This window comes from Pelecanus crispus, chromosome 10, assembly GCF_030463565.1.
Source record: "Pelecanus crispus isolate bPelCri1 chromosome 10, bPelCri1.pri, whole genome shotgun sequence".
NCBI classification, from domain to species: Eukaryota; Metazoa; Chordata; class Aves; order Pelecaniformes; family Pelecanidae; genus Pelecanus; species Pelecanus crispus.
Window position 1 is genome coordinate 32418416 of NC_134652.1, and position 15701 is coordinate 32434116.

Here is a 15701-nt window from a genome sequence, read left to right on the forward strand (position 1 = left end):
TTATTAACTATAAAGCAGATTATTAGCTATAAAGCTGTTTCTGCTCTCAGAGACTCTTACCTTCTTTGGAGAAGCTAGAGAGCAGTACCAGATCTGTCTTTATTAAAAACAAGGCCATCTCTTATCTGTCACTAGTGCTCACAATGAATGCACTTTTATCAGTGGATCATGCCTTGTACTGATTTCATGGTGGTAGCTTTTCCATGCAAAATGCAGCTTGTTCAATGAAGAGTAACCCAAAAATCTTGCTTGGAAAACAACTGGTGCATTTGTTGACCGCTTGATGGCATCACTCAGTTGTATGGAAGCTAAACTGCTTTGCCAGTAGAGCAATTGTACTTGTGTGCTTGGTGTAAAAAGACTTTAGTGTTTTATTTTAGACTATTAAAGACTGAAGAGAGCTATTAATATGCTCCCATAAATTAAATGAAAGCCACAACTCTAGTTTTGATAACTGTTTTCCTTCTCTATGGTATATTACTTACCATTTTGAAAGAATTTCTTTATCTGCATAAACATGAACAGAAGAGTGGTCTAGACTGCTCCTCTTCCTGCCCCTGATTAACTTTTCAAGGATGGCAGCTAATGGTTTATCGGATTGATACTGACACAAAGAACGTTGTCATGCACTGAAATGCCTTTTTGGTTTGCTTTTCCAGGGAAATTGCTTTAAACCTCCAATTGCTGCAGTCACTATGCATTCTAGGGAAAGGATTTATTTATGTGGTCTTGTGCATTCATTATAGGTCCTATAAAATAAAAGCATTTTGCAGCCTTCATACCAAAACTAGATGATCCGTCTGTGTGTGTGCAAGCCAACAATGACAGTTTACTGAAAATGCTGAACCAAGGGGGTAATGGGGGAAATAAGGCACAGTGACTATTATTTAGAGATAAAGGACAGTTCTGGTAATGTTAGGGGAGCTCTGACAGTTTATACATGCTGAGAATTGGCCCACAAGACATCAGGTAGTAAAGCATATAATTGAAAGCAAGTTGAAGGTCTAAATACCGCCTCGCCTATGCAGCCAGCACCAACAAGCAGTAGGAAAGCACCCTGGTAGCGCTCTGAGCAGTGACACAAAGGAGATGGAGCCAGCTTCTGACCCCAGAAGAGGTAAACAGGCAGTGTGGGCAAAGCAACACAAGGAAGGCGATATCACCAGTGTGCCCGTCTGTTCTGCAAGTAATGATTAGCATGTTTCTGGGGGAAAAAACCTAGGAAAAAAAAAATATATATAAAAGCCCGTTCCTTTTTTCCCTCCCCTTGTTCCCCCTTCTTGTTCAGCTTAGGCTGCTGAGTGCTGGGAAAAACAATAAAAAGGCAGCCCAAGAGTGGGGAGGTGTGGATCTTTAATAACACTCCTTCTGAAATTTGTTTTGAAAACATTTCAAAATCTCATGCTTTCCTTAGCTTTTGAGGTGTTTTTTAGATGCTGCTTTATCAGGGGTATTCTGATATACCGATTACATGTACACTTAAATATGCACACTAATATATGTATGTACTGGTTTTCTGGAATCTTTTCCTCATAACTGATGGCCTACTGAAATAATGATAATTATCTTAGAAAATGTAAGCAATGATGTGTATCTAATTTTTGGATCACGAAATGCTTTGAGCTGGCCTGTTGATAATTTTACCTCAGTTGGAGACTAAAGTGTCTGGCTATAGGACTTTAACCACAAAATTTATGATAAGTTTTTCTAAAAGAAAAAAAAAATGTTTATCAACTGACTTGCCAGTCTTCTTTCTGTTGCTAAGATTCAGTTGCTAGGAAAAACCACCTAAGATTCCTTTATCTTGTGTTTTTGAAGAAAAAAAGAAGAGATAATGAAGGATGGAGAAAGAATTGAGAAACAGTCTGAATGGTAGTCTTTTTTTTTTTTTTTTTTTTTTCTCCCCCAATATATTATCTAGCATAATGGTTTTGTTTGGTAGTTATTAGGAGACTAAGGAGCAACAATCCCATGGAGGGCTCACAATGACAGTTCGAGCCTGCCAGAGGTCAGCAATGAGCTGCTCTAATTTTCATGGAGTTAGTGGTAGGCTGTGCCTTGCTGGCAGTGGCTCGTCCATGCGTAGAGGCTCATGTTCCTGCTTGCGGGTTGGCTTTGGCGCTGTAGGTCTGTGATTTTGGGGTGGCCCCAGGTTTTACTGCTGTTGCCAATCACTTGTTAAGGACCTTACATCATACGTATCTACACAAGGGAAAGTATCAGCATCTTGTCCAGAAATGCTCTGGCAATATGGCGCATGTGTCAGATTTTGCAGCTCTTCCTGCGCTTGTGTGCTGGCAGGAGAAGGTGTGCTTGGCTTCTTGGAACTGGAGAGTGCCCTGCGCTGGTTTATTGTGAATTCTTCCCAATGTGAGTTTCACGTTTTCAGAAAAACGACGCATAAAGGGAGGTTTGATTGATGTGAGACTCTAGAAAATGGGGGTTTTGAGGCGGCAAACATTAGAGTTTGCTTTGTCTTTGTGTTACGTACATGGTTCCTTTAAGTTTATATTGTGTTTCTGTGAAGTCCAGCAAGAATACTATCTGACAAACTCCAGGCATGTTCTGTTCTCTTTCGTTCTCAGACCGGTTATTTATTTATTTATTCTTATTGCAAGAGAGTCTGCAGTATTTGGCAGTGATTGCATTTGTATTTTGAACGCTGGGCTAGTCACAGATGCTCTCCAAGGCCCTTCTCACAATGTGTTATTATACACGGGGAATACCTTAATGATTTGAAATTCTCATCTCTTGTGGAAGACTTGGCATCACATTTGGGCTCTGAATGCTAGTAAGCAGGGGAACACGATTGCCATCAGGAGCTGCGGTGAGGCTATGTCAGACCTTGTGGCTTCCAAAATAATCATATCAAGGACTGTGAGATCTAAGAATGCCTGTCTCCTAGTCCCAGATACAGAAGAAGAGCTGTTTAAATGAAAGGGAGGAAATATTTATTGTTCTCAAATGTTATATCCAAACCCCATACACATCTAAGTTGGGGTAGTTAGGGGTTTTTGCTGCCTTGATATTTGCATCAAACCACAGTGGACTAATTGTGAATTTGTTTTCTTGTTTTAAGACACATTTTGTTTTGATTGAAGGTCTGTTTAATGGAGTAAGAAATATTCATCTTCATTACATATAAGGTGATACAGCAATAAAAGTGCTACATAAATATTTTTGCTGTCTACGGTTGATATTTTTTCTCTGTTAACAGTTACTCTGTGACAAGTAACTATAGTTTTGTGTAGGGTTTTCATAATAAAAATAATAAATTCTTAGTTATTTGAAGAAACATAGTGTAAGTACAGAACATAAAGGTAAGTAAAAGCCTACAGGAATGGAACAAAGAAAAATATACTTATTGCTGAGCATCCAAAGGTAGGACAACTGCACAGAATAACATTAGGTGCCAATGATGCAGATTCATTATGAATTGCCTTTCTCAGTTAATGAAAGAAGCTGAAGAGTAAGCAAACATCATAAAATGCAAGGTAAGGAAAAAAATATTCAGGAAACCCCATTTAGTTGAAGCATCAGGTTGAGTGAGTGCTTAGATGACTAATTTTCAGATTGTCCTTAATTCACCAATAGTAGGAGTGAATCTTTCTATATATCGATATTTTTAATAGAAGCATTTTTCAGTTATATTAATAAGATTATTCTATATTTTTTTTCTGCTTGATGGACTGGTTTTGTGCAAAAGCATTTAAATTTTAAAGGCCTTTTGAGGCCAGAAGGGAATTAAAATGTAGATAAGTAATAGTCTTTTGACATTTTTCTGTGTGACTGAATTAGCTGTAGGTTTGTGCCCCTGACTTCACAGAATTTTCTCATATACTACAGCAGAAATATTTGGGTTTTGTTTAGATATGTGTGAAAATGTTCACTTCTCTGGTTCGTGTTATTTTGGTTTTAGCTGAAAGAATTGTATCATCATCCTCTTGATTTTGAAATATTGCTTAGTGGGCTGCAGTCTTTTTCCTTGTATCACCATCCTTTCTATCTCACCTCAGAGCTCCAGACAAACCTCCCAAAGGAATTTTTCCATTTAATTTAAGAATATCTCTATGGATGCGTTTCCCAGAGACCTTACATCTTGATTAAAGATACAGTTTATCACCTTTCTGAACTCATATATTTTTATCTCCTAACTCTTTGCTATTCTAATGTTTCACCCAAAACTTTTGTTATGTGTATCTCTTCATATATGAATTGGCTAATGAACAAAATTGCTGATTAAATTTTGTGCACATGAATAATACAATAGCTATTCCTTTGTGTGTTTATTTGTATATAGCACATGATATTCTACTTGCTAGGCCAGTTGGTAGATTTGCTAGCTATGTACTTTCAGCAGAATAAATTACAGGCCTTGATAATCTCATGGAATATTAGGATTTAGATTCCCAAAACAGATCCTTCCCTGCCCCCTGTAATTTGCTATGTTCTCTGGAATTTGATGTTTTAATGATAAAATTATTTTTTTCCCTACTGGTTTTCAAAGATAAACAATGTGAAAAATTAGTTTTCTGCCAGATTGACTGAGACAATAGTACTAAGGCAAGCATGAAGTCCCTCATCTCATCTCAGCAGGATGGTAGCTTTGAAAGCTAATTACAAACACTTAAGTGCCAACTTTGTTAATCATTTCATTGCAGAGTACTACACCAGAAATATCAGGTATATGCAGAGTGGCTGGATTTCCGTTCTTTTGCCAGATCTGAAGTTCTCTTCCTTCCTCTGAAAATCTTTCTGAGCAAAAAGGGAGCAACCTCTCAATTTTCAAACCATGAAATTTTTTAAAATGCAAGTTATTTGTGATTAGGATGATTGTCTATTTGCAGTGCAGTAAAGAGCTCCTAAAGGTTAGTCAAACTGAAAAAGAAGAAAAAATTTCAAAGAAAAATAAGAAATAATTTGGAGACGATTTATGAAATATGATCAGATGGTGTCCAAAGTGGGTAGGACCAGCTATACTGATACAGAGAAGTGAGAGACAGAAAGGCATTGAAGTTTGAAGAGGCAGTGTGAATGCCAGTAGGTGGATATATTGTTAGATCTGAAATTAGTGGCAGCTGGTCTATTGATAACTGTGGAAACAAAGGAACAAGTTTCTACCCTTTTCTGAATAATAGGAAACCACTGAAAGGCAGACTGAAAGATGGTCATATTGTCATATTGCCAGGAGCAAGATAACAGTTTCTTTTGGAGTATTTTGATTCCCTGCAGTTTGGAGAGAGAGGGATTTAATTACAGAGAGATCTGAGCTAAAGCTCTTAATGCAAATATCCCTATGAAGACAGTGCCAAAACAGGACTTTGCCATCTGCACCTGTCTTCAGAAATAGGATGCCAGTACATGAGGCAATGGTAGAAGAGCAAGACCTTCAACAAGGTTGTAGCAAAGCAGAATTCCTGCATCATCTCATGTGCCACAAGGAGTCCCACTGATTAAAAACGTCATATGGATAAGGTGCAGTCTGAAAAATAATGCTCTTCCAGGCTTAAGTGTGGTCTTAATGGGATATGACTGGAGTTAGAGATGAGGGTCGCAGACTGAGAGAAAAGTTTAGTATGTATTGCTATGATGTAAGAGTCAAGTTAGACAAATGGATGTTAGAAGATGCCCAAAATACATTAACCTATGTTACTTTTCCCAACATCATGACAGAGGTAACATCGAGAAGCTAAATGGAAAAAACCAAGGCAATAGATGGAGAAGAGAGTAGACAGAGTCTTGTGAAACTCTGTAATGGAAATAACAGTTCAAGATATAAAATGTCAAGCAGATGTGGAAAGGGGAGTTTCTGAAAACAGACTTGAAAAGAATAGGTTAGGAGAGATACTGAAACAGCTAAAAACTGGATTAATCAATAATTTGGGAAACTTCAATGAAATCCAAATATAAGCTTGAGAGATGGTCTGTTGACGGAGGCCAACTTTGATGAACAACTACTATGAAATAATTTCATCTGCTCAAATACATGAATGCAGATTAATTCTTTAGGTATGGTGATGTTTGTGTTTTCATCATGTTAACATGCACATTTCTTACTGTATGGCTTGTAGGATGTTGGTAACCTCTTAAAATGCAGCCTGATGGCGACGAAGGCATTCAGTACAGCAAACTAATAACTATTGCTATTCATATAACAGTGAAATCTGGAGGCAGGATTGCTGGAACACTGTGTCTTTTTATCTGTGGAACAAATACTTTAGAAGCATTATTTCTTGAAACTTATCTATGTAAATATATCTACAGGATAAATAAATATGAAAATCGTTATAACAATATGAAATTGTTATAACTACAACTGTAGTAATTAAAGATCACTAAAGATCTCAGGGTTTTTTGATTCCCCTTTCCGTTATTTTAGTAGGTTGACATGAACCAAGGCACTTCAAATCTCTGTCAGCTTTAGGGAAATCAAGATGGGGATTATGAAATTCATGTGCAAAAATTGCAGGTTCTTTTGAGCGCTTATGAAGCTGCAACTGATATACAGAATTAGTGATTTATTTGGTCTTATATAGTCAGGGATTCTTGATTGTTGCGTAAAATCCATAGCTAGTATGAAGTATAAAAGAAATTTACCTATCTTTTCTCATGTCAGCGTTTTGTATGCAAGAAAATACAGGCCTGTGGGGGAAAATAAATAAATAAAAAAGTCACCAGAATTTTCTTCTGGGGTTGTATAATCCTCGAACATTCTCTTGCTAAGGAATTTCAAGATGTCTTAAGAGCTAATGAGTTTTTTTTAATGAATTGGAGTCTGTTATGTAGTTGTTCCTCATTGTGTTACTCATGTAGAAAGTAATACTTTTTGTTATGTGCTAAAAGCTTATTCTCACCCTTCAGTGTATTAAGTGTGGAGAGGTTGAACTTCTTGAAATCTATTGTATTTTTATATAGTGAAAGTCTTCTATTAGAAATATGACACATTCTGTTTCACGTTCTGTAATTTGACTAAAGAACACAATTCAGAAAATATGAAACCCCTTTTCCTTAGTCATTCCAGTTTTTTACTGCCTGTTATGCTATCTCAAAACAGAGAGGCAAGAGGAGATAACACTTCCTGTGTAGCATATGCTTTCAAGGCAAAACATAATCAATTGACAAAACATCGGAATGTAGAAGTATATTGACTAATTCTTCATTTTAACCCATTGATGCAAACTACAAAACACTGGGAAAATGCCTCAACCAAATCATTGAGACATTTCAGCTGTGTTTGGTGGGCTGTGCTGGGAGATAAGGGGGCCCAGTTGCTGCAGTCTATTGTACCTCTGGTCTTTTTGCTGCTAGTAAGTGAGCAGCTTTTGATTAGTGTCAACCCCTGAATGAAGTTATCTGTTGTTATACAACGGGTGATCAGCTCTATATTCCACAAATAAGTGACTCTCTGAATGCAGCCTCCCATCAGAAAGGGCTTTGTTTTTTCTCTCCTTCTGTCTGCTTTGCAAGTAAATTTTTCCTTCTACAGACCTCTGTGGCTTGCTTCTCTCACCCTCAGTGACAGCAAAGCTCGCTGGTTGGTGATCTCTGCAGGGGTTTATAGCTCAGCTCTGCTGTTCTCTCCCTCTGTTCCCACTTCTCTGTTCCCTCCCCTACTGTGACTAAATAAATTACCTGTATGACATGTTCAGCTTTCTCTGGCAAGAAGCCTGGGAAATCAAATCTGTTCCTGAACCTGGGTCTCCCATTTGGCAAATGTAATGCCTCCCTGCTGTTAAATCAGGTCAGCTCTCAGGAAAAACAAAGAACAATTTCATATAACTATAATCAACACAGAGTAAATTTAGATAATGCAGCTGACATATGTTTATTGTAAAGACCATCAAAGAAATAATTTTAAAAGCACTTCATCTTTCTCTGTTGCATTAGGATACGTGTTGAAAGTTCTGTGCATAGAGAAGATCAAACATTTTCTTTCTGCTATCCTGTATCAAAATGACATATATTTTCTGTCTGGTCTAAGAAGATGTTTGGTGAAATGGTTCATTGGTTGCATTAGAAACAGTTTTATGTATTTAATTACTGTGGCTTTATGTAATTAATATTCATTGTTAATTAACTGTTAGTTACTATTAATTATTCATAACCTGTCCAGTCCCTTTGACTTTGCAGCTTCTGAAAGTGGAGATACACTTAAAAGTGTTTAGAGGAGGAAAAAGAAATCCTTTTAATACATTCTGTTCATTTTTCTACCTTTCGGCTCAGTCCGTTTCCACGGGAGATCAGAGGTGGCAAGCGCGTAACAGGGTGGCAGCACGTCTCTTGCGTTACCAGACCCGACGCGTGCCCCGGCAGTCCCGCAGCACGTGCCGTGCGTGGGCAGCCTGCTCTCTTGCGCGCCGAGGCAGTCGCCTTGTGCGGGGCGAGCAGCAGCAGGGGCAGCTTCCCCTCTCTGCCTGGAAGCTGAATTTTCTGCTCAGCTACTCCGCGTGCCCCGGAGGGGCTCTGAATTACACCCCAGAGGCTCTTTTGTTTATCCGCTATTAGCAAGCTCAGGTAGACTGCAGCGGGACTGTGGAGCATCTCCAGTCACCTCCCGTCTGGCTTTGTTACGGTGGGCCTCTGTCCTGGGGAAGCAGCGTGGCTGGTTTCCTTGGGGCAGGCTGTGCTTGTGCAGGTGGTTGCTCGGGGACTGAAACAACTACCGAAACCCTGAGCTTGCCCCCAGCCCTCTTCAAAGGAGGAGTAGGAAGTGCCAGGTGCCCCTGGGGGACCCTCAGGGCTGGTGCAGCGCTAACCTGTGAGTGCTCGCTGTGCTGAGCTCCCAAGGCCAACTTTGCAGCCGCTTGTTCAAGAGGGTTAGTAAAAAGGGGCATCAATGGCTGCCTTAGTCTTACACAGTCTTACCACCACTGCTGACTGAAGAGCTGCTGAGTTACAGCTGGGCCCCTTGGCTGGAAACATTTTCCAACCCCAGCTGAATATCAGGTCACCTTACCTGGAGGAGTGCTGGGAAGGGCGAGCCGTGTGAGAGGCTGCCGGTTGTGCTGAGCAGCAGAGCAAAGCTGCCCAGGGCTCTGCCCAGCCTGCATGGCCTGTGTTTCAAACTCGCCTAACTCTTCATTCTCAAAAGCAGATGGGCCTAAGATATGCTGTGGTTTTAAATGGTATGTGCTTTTCCAGGTCTTTTTAAAGACAGCTACAGCATTAATAATAATTGTTTAGTCATTCATGAGTTGCCTTTGTTCTGAGGAGTGCCTTTGCCGTTTCTTTGTTGCTCTGAGACACAGAGTGAACGTTATTTCATCAATTTAAAAATCCTTCAAAACTCTTGTATAAGACAAATCCTTGAAGCTGAAATTGCTGTTTGTTGTCCGAAGTCTTCATCCAATGTGCACAACAAAGATTAAGAGGTGAAAGCAATGAAGTGGGTTTTAAAAGATGGGAGCTCGGTTCCTGCTTCCACCGGGAATGACCTGAAGCAAGAACCATAATCTCCATCCACGTCGGCTCCTGTCTGAAGAAATGACAGTAGTAATGTTATCTGTCCTCAACTTTGTCTTATCAGTACAGATTGCAGATACTCTCTTCTACTGTAAAGGTACAGGACCTAACTCTGAAAGGCTTCAGCTGAAACTGTAATATAAATAATTTCAGCTCTGTGTTAATGGCAAGGGTAAAGCCTGTCTTGTTCCCTTCTTAGCATCTAGGTTGGTCAAAGGAATTGCTGAGCTTGTTCTAACCCCGCTTTATTTCTTGTCTTCTCCAGCCTGTGACCTGATGACCCTGGGGATCTTAGCCTTAGTGACATCCACTGGTTGTGCCTCGGCCAACGCTCTGCAGTCCCTGACAGATGCCATGCACATCCCACACCTTTTTGTACAGCGCAACATGGGAGGCTCTCCACGCACAGCCTGCCACCTGAACCCCAGCCTGGAGGAGGAGGAGTACACGCTGGCTGCCCGACCACCGGTCCGCCTCAATGATGTTATGCTGAAACTGGTCACTGAGCTGCGGTGGCAGAAATTCATAGTATTTTATGACAGCGATTATGGTAAGTGGAGAATTTCAGACGCTATTAGGTTGATTTCTTTTTAACTGGGAGATGGAGAGGAAACTATAAAGGGAGGGGTGGACTATAACTTGCTGGGTTCTTCAATGACAAAAGGGAAAGTGTTTCAAGAGGACACAGGTCTTTGAAAGAAAGGTTGCTGTGAAAACCAGTTCTCAGACAAGCAGCAAAGTTGCTTAGCAACACCTACCCAGACAACTGAAGTTTGAATCACGTCACACTTTTTCAGTAAAATATTAATAAACTGTTGACATTAATTGGCAGGGGTCACGTAGCTGTGCAAGGAGGTTCAACATGGCCTCTACCCATTCCCAGAAAACACTTTCTATCGAAGCTGAGTACTGTTCTTGAAAAATTAATTTTCACAATAACTATTACCATTTCTTTTTTCACATGCTTCCTCACACTATTCTCCATTTGGACTAAATCTCAGAGTGATATAGTTCCTGGCATTAAACCAGAAGGTGGAGTTAGCATTTTCACTCTTTTGATGCATTTCCTTCAGCAAAATTTTTACTTTGGGCTGAAACTTGAGGAAAAGGAGTATCTGCCCAAGCAAATTTAGTACCTTATGATGGGTATAAAGAATCGATGAAAAAATAAATCTCTCGTAGTGCTAAGCTCTCAGAGTGAAAGGGAACTGTGTGCATAATTTCCTACCTCCCCCCTTTCCCCCGCTCAACTGATATGAACAGTGTTCCATATGTTTAACTTGCAGTATTTTCAGCACTCTCATCTTAGGATATAGGATCTGTAATGGATATAGGATCTGTAATGAGGGAAATATATTTTCTACAGTGTGTTTTAAAACCCTGCAAACACTTTTGGTTTAAAAAGTGATGCGTAAGCTTTTGGTGTGGTGACTTACTATGAACAGAACACAAAGAAAGGAAATTAAGGTTAAATTGCAGCTGGAAAAATAATCTTATGTGTATCTGTGCATATAGTTTAGATTTTATACATAGCCTTCCACAACTGCAAAATAGATCTTTATTTGTATTCTACCTATATAATGACAGATTTTCTGTGGTGAATCAGAGAGAAATAACATTGTTGGTTTTGAAGTTGGGCTACTCCTGCGTTTAAAAACCAAAACAAAACGGCTATGCAAAGGGTCCCGAGCTTGAATGAGTTCTGAAAGTCTTGGGTGCAGCTTTCTGTTCTCAGTTGTTAGAAGTGTCACTTGCTGTTTGTTCTTCAACAGGCAGATTGAAGATGATGAGGGTGATTAAGTGGAAAGTCAACTGATGCTGCATCCTTTTAATTATATAGAATTATTTTAAGCATGAGAAGGCTGCTATGATACTTGTAGAGTTAATCTGTCGACTCAGAAATCTAGCAACCCAGCAGATAAACTGCCATGTAATTACTGTCCTATGTAATGCTTGAGTAGTGAAGTTTTGAAAGCAAAAACCACAAGGTATGTGGTAGGTGTTCTTTTGGTGGCCTTCTGGTAGTGATGAGAAAGTTGCTATGCAGCAGAGGATTGGGCTTAAAAAGTTAAAATTGTTCTAACTGTTATTTCCAAGAATGGGGGAAAAAAAAAAATCTTAAAAGGCTGTCTTACAAGCATCCTTTTATAGTTACTGTTGTTTCTCTCCTGCTGATTTATAGTTTTAACCTTCCAAAACTGCTTGGTTTGGGGATCTTTCAACCCCTTGGAATCCTGGCCATGGTAACACCCCAGATGCTCTATGTACAAACTGTTATCACCCATTTCCCCTGGTAGCACACCTGGTTACTGAACTATGGTATCACTTACTCCAGTAGTGCGTCTGTGTTTCTTTGCCTTTTTCTGCAAAGGGTGAACATCTCAGTACCAAATCCTGAAAGTCTTAATTCACATACTCTGTAAATTCAGTTATGATCAAATTTATCTTTTCCATTTACCGCAGACAGACCTTCAGTCTGTACCAGTAAGACAGACACTAAAAGGGGATGGAAAAGTGCCACAGGTATTCTGCTCCTTCCAGTGGAGAGAGTGTTGCCTACTGCAGCTGCCCATGCACTGTTTCCCCTCCTCTTCCTCTCAGGTGTGACAACCACCTTATACTAATTCCGATTCTTATGTTTTTCATAAGAATTTGGTGGGACGAGTTTCTGCAAAGCAGCCAACTGAATCTTGCCAGCTTTGGGCAGGCATTGGTGAATACAGGATAAACAACCTAGTTCCCAGGGTGTTGCGCGCTCTGCTCGAGACCAGCAGCCGGCTCCCGGGCGTGCCCGTTGCCCTGGCTAGTTAGCTTCAGCAGAGCTGTGCTTATGGGTCTCCAGCAACACTTCCTCGCTCACTGTGCAGGAGTTGAGTGCTGGCCATGAGGAGGGAGGTCACTTGAAGAACGCATGTTTGTGATTACAGAGAGTTTCCAGCACTGGGCTTTTGTGGTTTACTGTAATAAATGGTCCTCCTTTACCTGCTCTCTGGAAGTTATACTATTCCCTTGAGTAATGTTTTAATTTGTCCATCTGCTGATCTGTAAAAAACAGCCAATCCCTTGGTGTTCTCCTTGTGGAAACTGTCAGGTTTTCTAAAGACAAAATAACATTGCACAATTTAAAGAAGTCCCATGTTTATAGTAATGCTGTGCTATACTGGAGCTGAAAATTACCTCATGTGATTTACTTGTCCCTTATCAGGCATACATTTTGGATTATAATTTCTGCACTGGCTAAATTAAGAAAAAGTAACAGACTTAGCAATTAGAAATACAGGGTAGTCACTGAATGGCCTACCAAGCTCCTTAATGTTGTGTGCTTACGATAAAATATGCCTTGTTTTACACTGAAGCTACAGGCAGAAGTCCATATGTACAACTGCGGTGAAAGAATATGGTCCTTTCCAGTAAAATACCTTAAATTCTGTAACAAGAAATGGAGAGATTTCACAGGAAAGATGTGGAAGTTATAAAGAAAAAGCTGGCTAAAAGGAAATGGTAGAAGCAGGGTACAAACTGTGGCATTCCACCTAATGTGAAACCAGCTTTTAGATTTTGTCACTTGTGGTGAAGAAATGGATAACAGCACGAAATGGGTGCTAGCTTGGTTCTGGAGAAGTGGTGTTTAAAAGACCTCAGAGTTGATAGTTGCAGCATTCAGACTCTTCTCTATGACACACTGTTCTCCTGCTGAGCAGTACCAATGGGGGAAAGGTCAGTTGATACATATCTATACAGTTCTCTTGTATTTATATAGGAAAAGATAAGGGTTCATATGGATACCGCATCTTCATGACTCAGCCTTTGTTTTTCCACTTCTCTCATTTATGGTTTGTGTATAATTTCAGAAGATGCGGGGAAATCTACTGCCCATTGGTCACAATGGGAGCTTTCTGGTATGAAAATGCTGGCTAGGCACTATAGCAATTCAAGTAAGTCGCAGCTAAGACAAGACAAGTCTCCTCTCTTGCTGACGTGTTGTGGAGCTGCTGGAGTCCCAGGCTAGAATGAGACAGTCTGAGCCCTCTCTCTGTCCCTGCTATTCTTTACCAAGTAATCTTGAGAAGACTTTCTAGCCCCTGTATGCTTCCCTTTCCAATCTGTGAAATGGAAGGGAAAACCTTCCTCCCAGTGTCACTGAACTGGTGTTGAAATTTCTTTAGAAATTGTTTAGACAACCTAAGTGGAACATTCAGGAATAAGGCAATTCCAGTAAGAGCTCAAGGGACCATGGTCATGTTAAATGCATTATTTTACGTCAAATGTCTTCATGAAAATCCCATGCTAAATCATGGTATTTGACATTAATTTGCTGGGGAAAAAGAGGAATTGACCCTAAATTTGTCATTGGCTGTCAGATGGTGCTCTGTGGAACTAGGTCTACCCACCTGGTAAAGAACCTGCAACAGAAATCAGACCTGTTGTGTCATCCTAAAAAAGCTTCAGCTGTGCTCATGTGTTTTGAATTGCATTTTCCTCTGCAGCAGCATCTTTTGTGCCTCTACATACATTGTATCTGTGTATAAGCATCTACTGGAAAGTTTAATGTTTTATTTTGCTGACCTCCTGGATGTAGAAGCACCAGTAATCAAATTTTCTGACACAAAAATTGGTAGTGTGGCAAGTTTCATAAAGAATCTTATCGAGCTCTAAAATGACTATAGGTTAAAAGCAGTGGGTGCTGCCCACAATAAGATGAGGTTGGGTAATAAACAGTTGAAACTGTGCTTCTAGGGTGAACAAATAAACAGATGTATGGCTAGAGGAAGGATTTGAGAAGGATTTTGGAAACTGGGTGTGAAAATGAAAATGGTGAGGAATACTAAGTCATATTTCTGAAGAGAAATGTGAGTAATAGCTATGTTTTCACTAGATTAATCTTGTTGAAAAACACTTTGTCTCTGTAGTTATATAATCTCTCTGCTTTCCTACACAGATGTGCACATACCCATATTACAAAATGTAAGACAAAACACCTTTTTTTTTAATGACTATTTTGTCAATGAAAATGGTATTAGACTTGTGAAAGGGAGCTGTAATTTTTTGTTCTTAATTTTTGGTGTCAATGAGTGTTTTCTAGTGAAGAAGAGTGTTGCACAAAAGTTTTACAGAAGAAACTTTTGAAGAATTTTAGACCTTTCAAATCTGTCTATGGGGTTTTATTCCTACGGGGAAAAAAACAAACCCAAAATTTATTGATTTATAAATTATTTTCGATTTTAATTCTTTTTTAAGATTAGAGATTTTTTTTTCATTATGATCATTGACACCACATTCATTTTGAATGCTTCCTTATGAATCTTGCTATGTAGAAAGAACTTGTTTTTTAATGTGATGAGTTTCATGAGAAGTTTTGTTTCCTACAGCAATTACATGTCAGTTTGATTTCTGAGTCCTAACTGTCAAGAGCCTCACCCTTGATCAGAAGTTGCAGGAATTATGTTTTCAATAGTTTTACAGCTAGCTATTGATCCTGGAATGGTCCCTCCTTTGTGAAGGCCCCTTTGTGCAAGCCACTACTCTTGCAATTATTTAATTTGCAAAGAAGTATAGTAATGAAAATTGAGAAATGCATGCTTTTACACAATCCACGAGTAACACTGCAAATCAGTTGTAACATGAAGCATTGGCTGTCACAACAAAAGCGAAGTAGAACACTTGCACGTAAGCTACTTTCATCTTACCTGCTTTACTTTGTCTTTAAGTTTTCTTTTATTCTTGTCAGTATAACATAAGTTATCTTCTGCTTTCTGCATCATTATTTCAGCTGTCAGACAACCACTTTCGCATCGCTAGGGCTGCCATATTTCTCTACAGGTTTTTCCAGTGAGCATGCCTTGTTTAATGCAAATATAGGCAATCTGGCGCTTGAGAAGTGTTGAACCAACTGCACATGTGTTGGTATGCTGGTATGTGCCTGTTCAGCAAATCTGACGCTACCAGAAAGTGTTAGACTTTTTCTGCATGTGTTTTGTTGTTGAGTTTGCATATGTTATTAAAAATACCTGGGTTTTTCAGTTGGTTGGAGGATCCCAGATGGAACTGTTGCAAAGCTTGAATTGGGGTTGCTGTGTTTGAACAGTAAAATGTATAGAATTTAAGCAGCCAGCCACAGAGAAACTTAACTTCTTTATGGTCATCAATCTGCAACAGCAATGACTTAGGGAAGGAGTCCTTGGACATCTGCTGTATAAGATGATAAAGGGAGGAATAGACTGGGCCTAAGCACCTTTGCA

The 15701-nt window shown here is 39.5% G+C and overlaps 1 protein-coding gene across 3 annotated transcripts in view; it reads left to right on the top strand.

Annotated features, from left to right (window-relative positions):
- Positions 1-15701, top strand: part of GRID1 (glutamate ionotropic receptor delta type subunit 1) — a 543067-nt gene that overhangs the window by 211633 nt on the left and 315733 nt on the right. For all 3 annotated transcript variants that reach the window (XM_075717629.1, XM_075717630.1, XM_075717631.1), the window contains exon 3: positions 9728-10012. In XM_075717629.1, coding sequence (XP_075573744.1) covers positions 9728-10012 — 285 coding nt within the window. The remainder of the gene's footprint in view (positions 1-9727; positions 10013-15701) is intronic.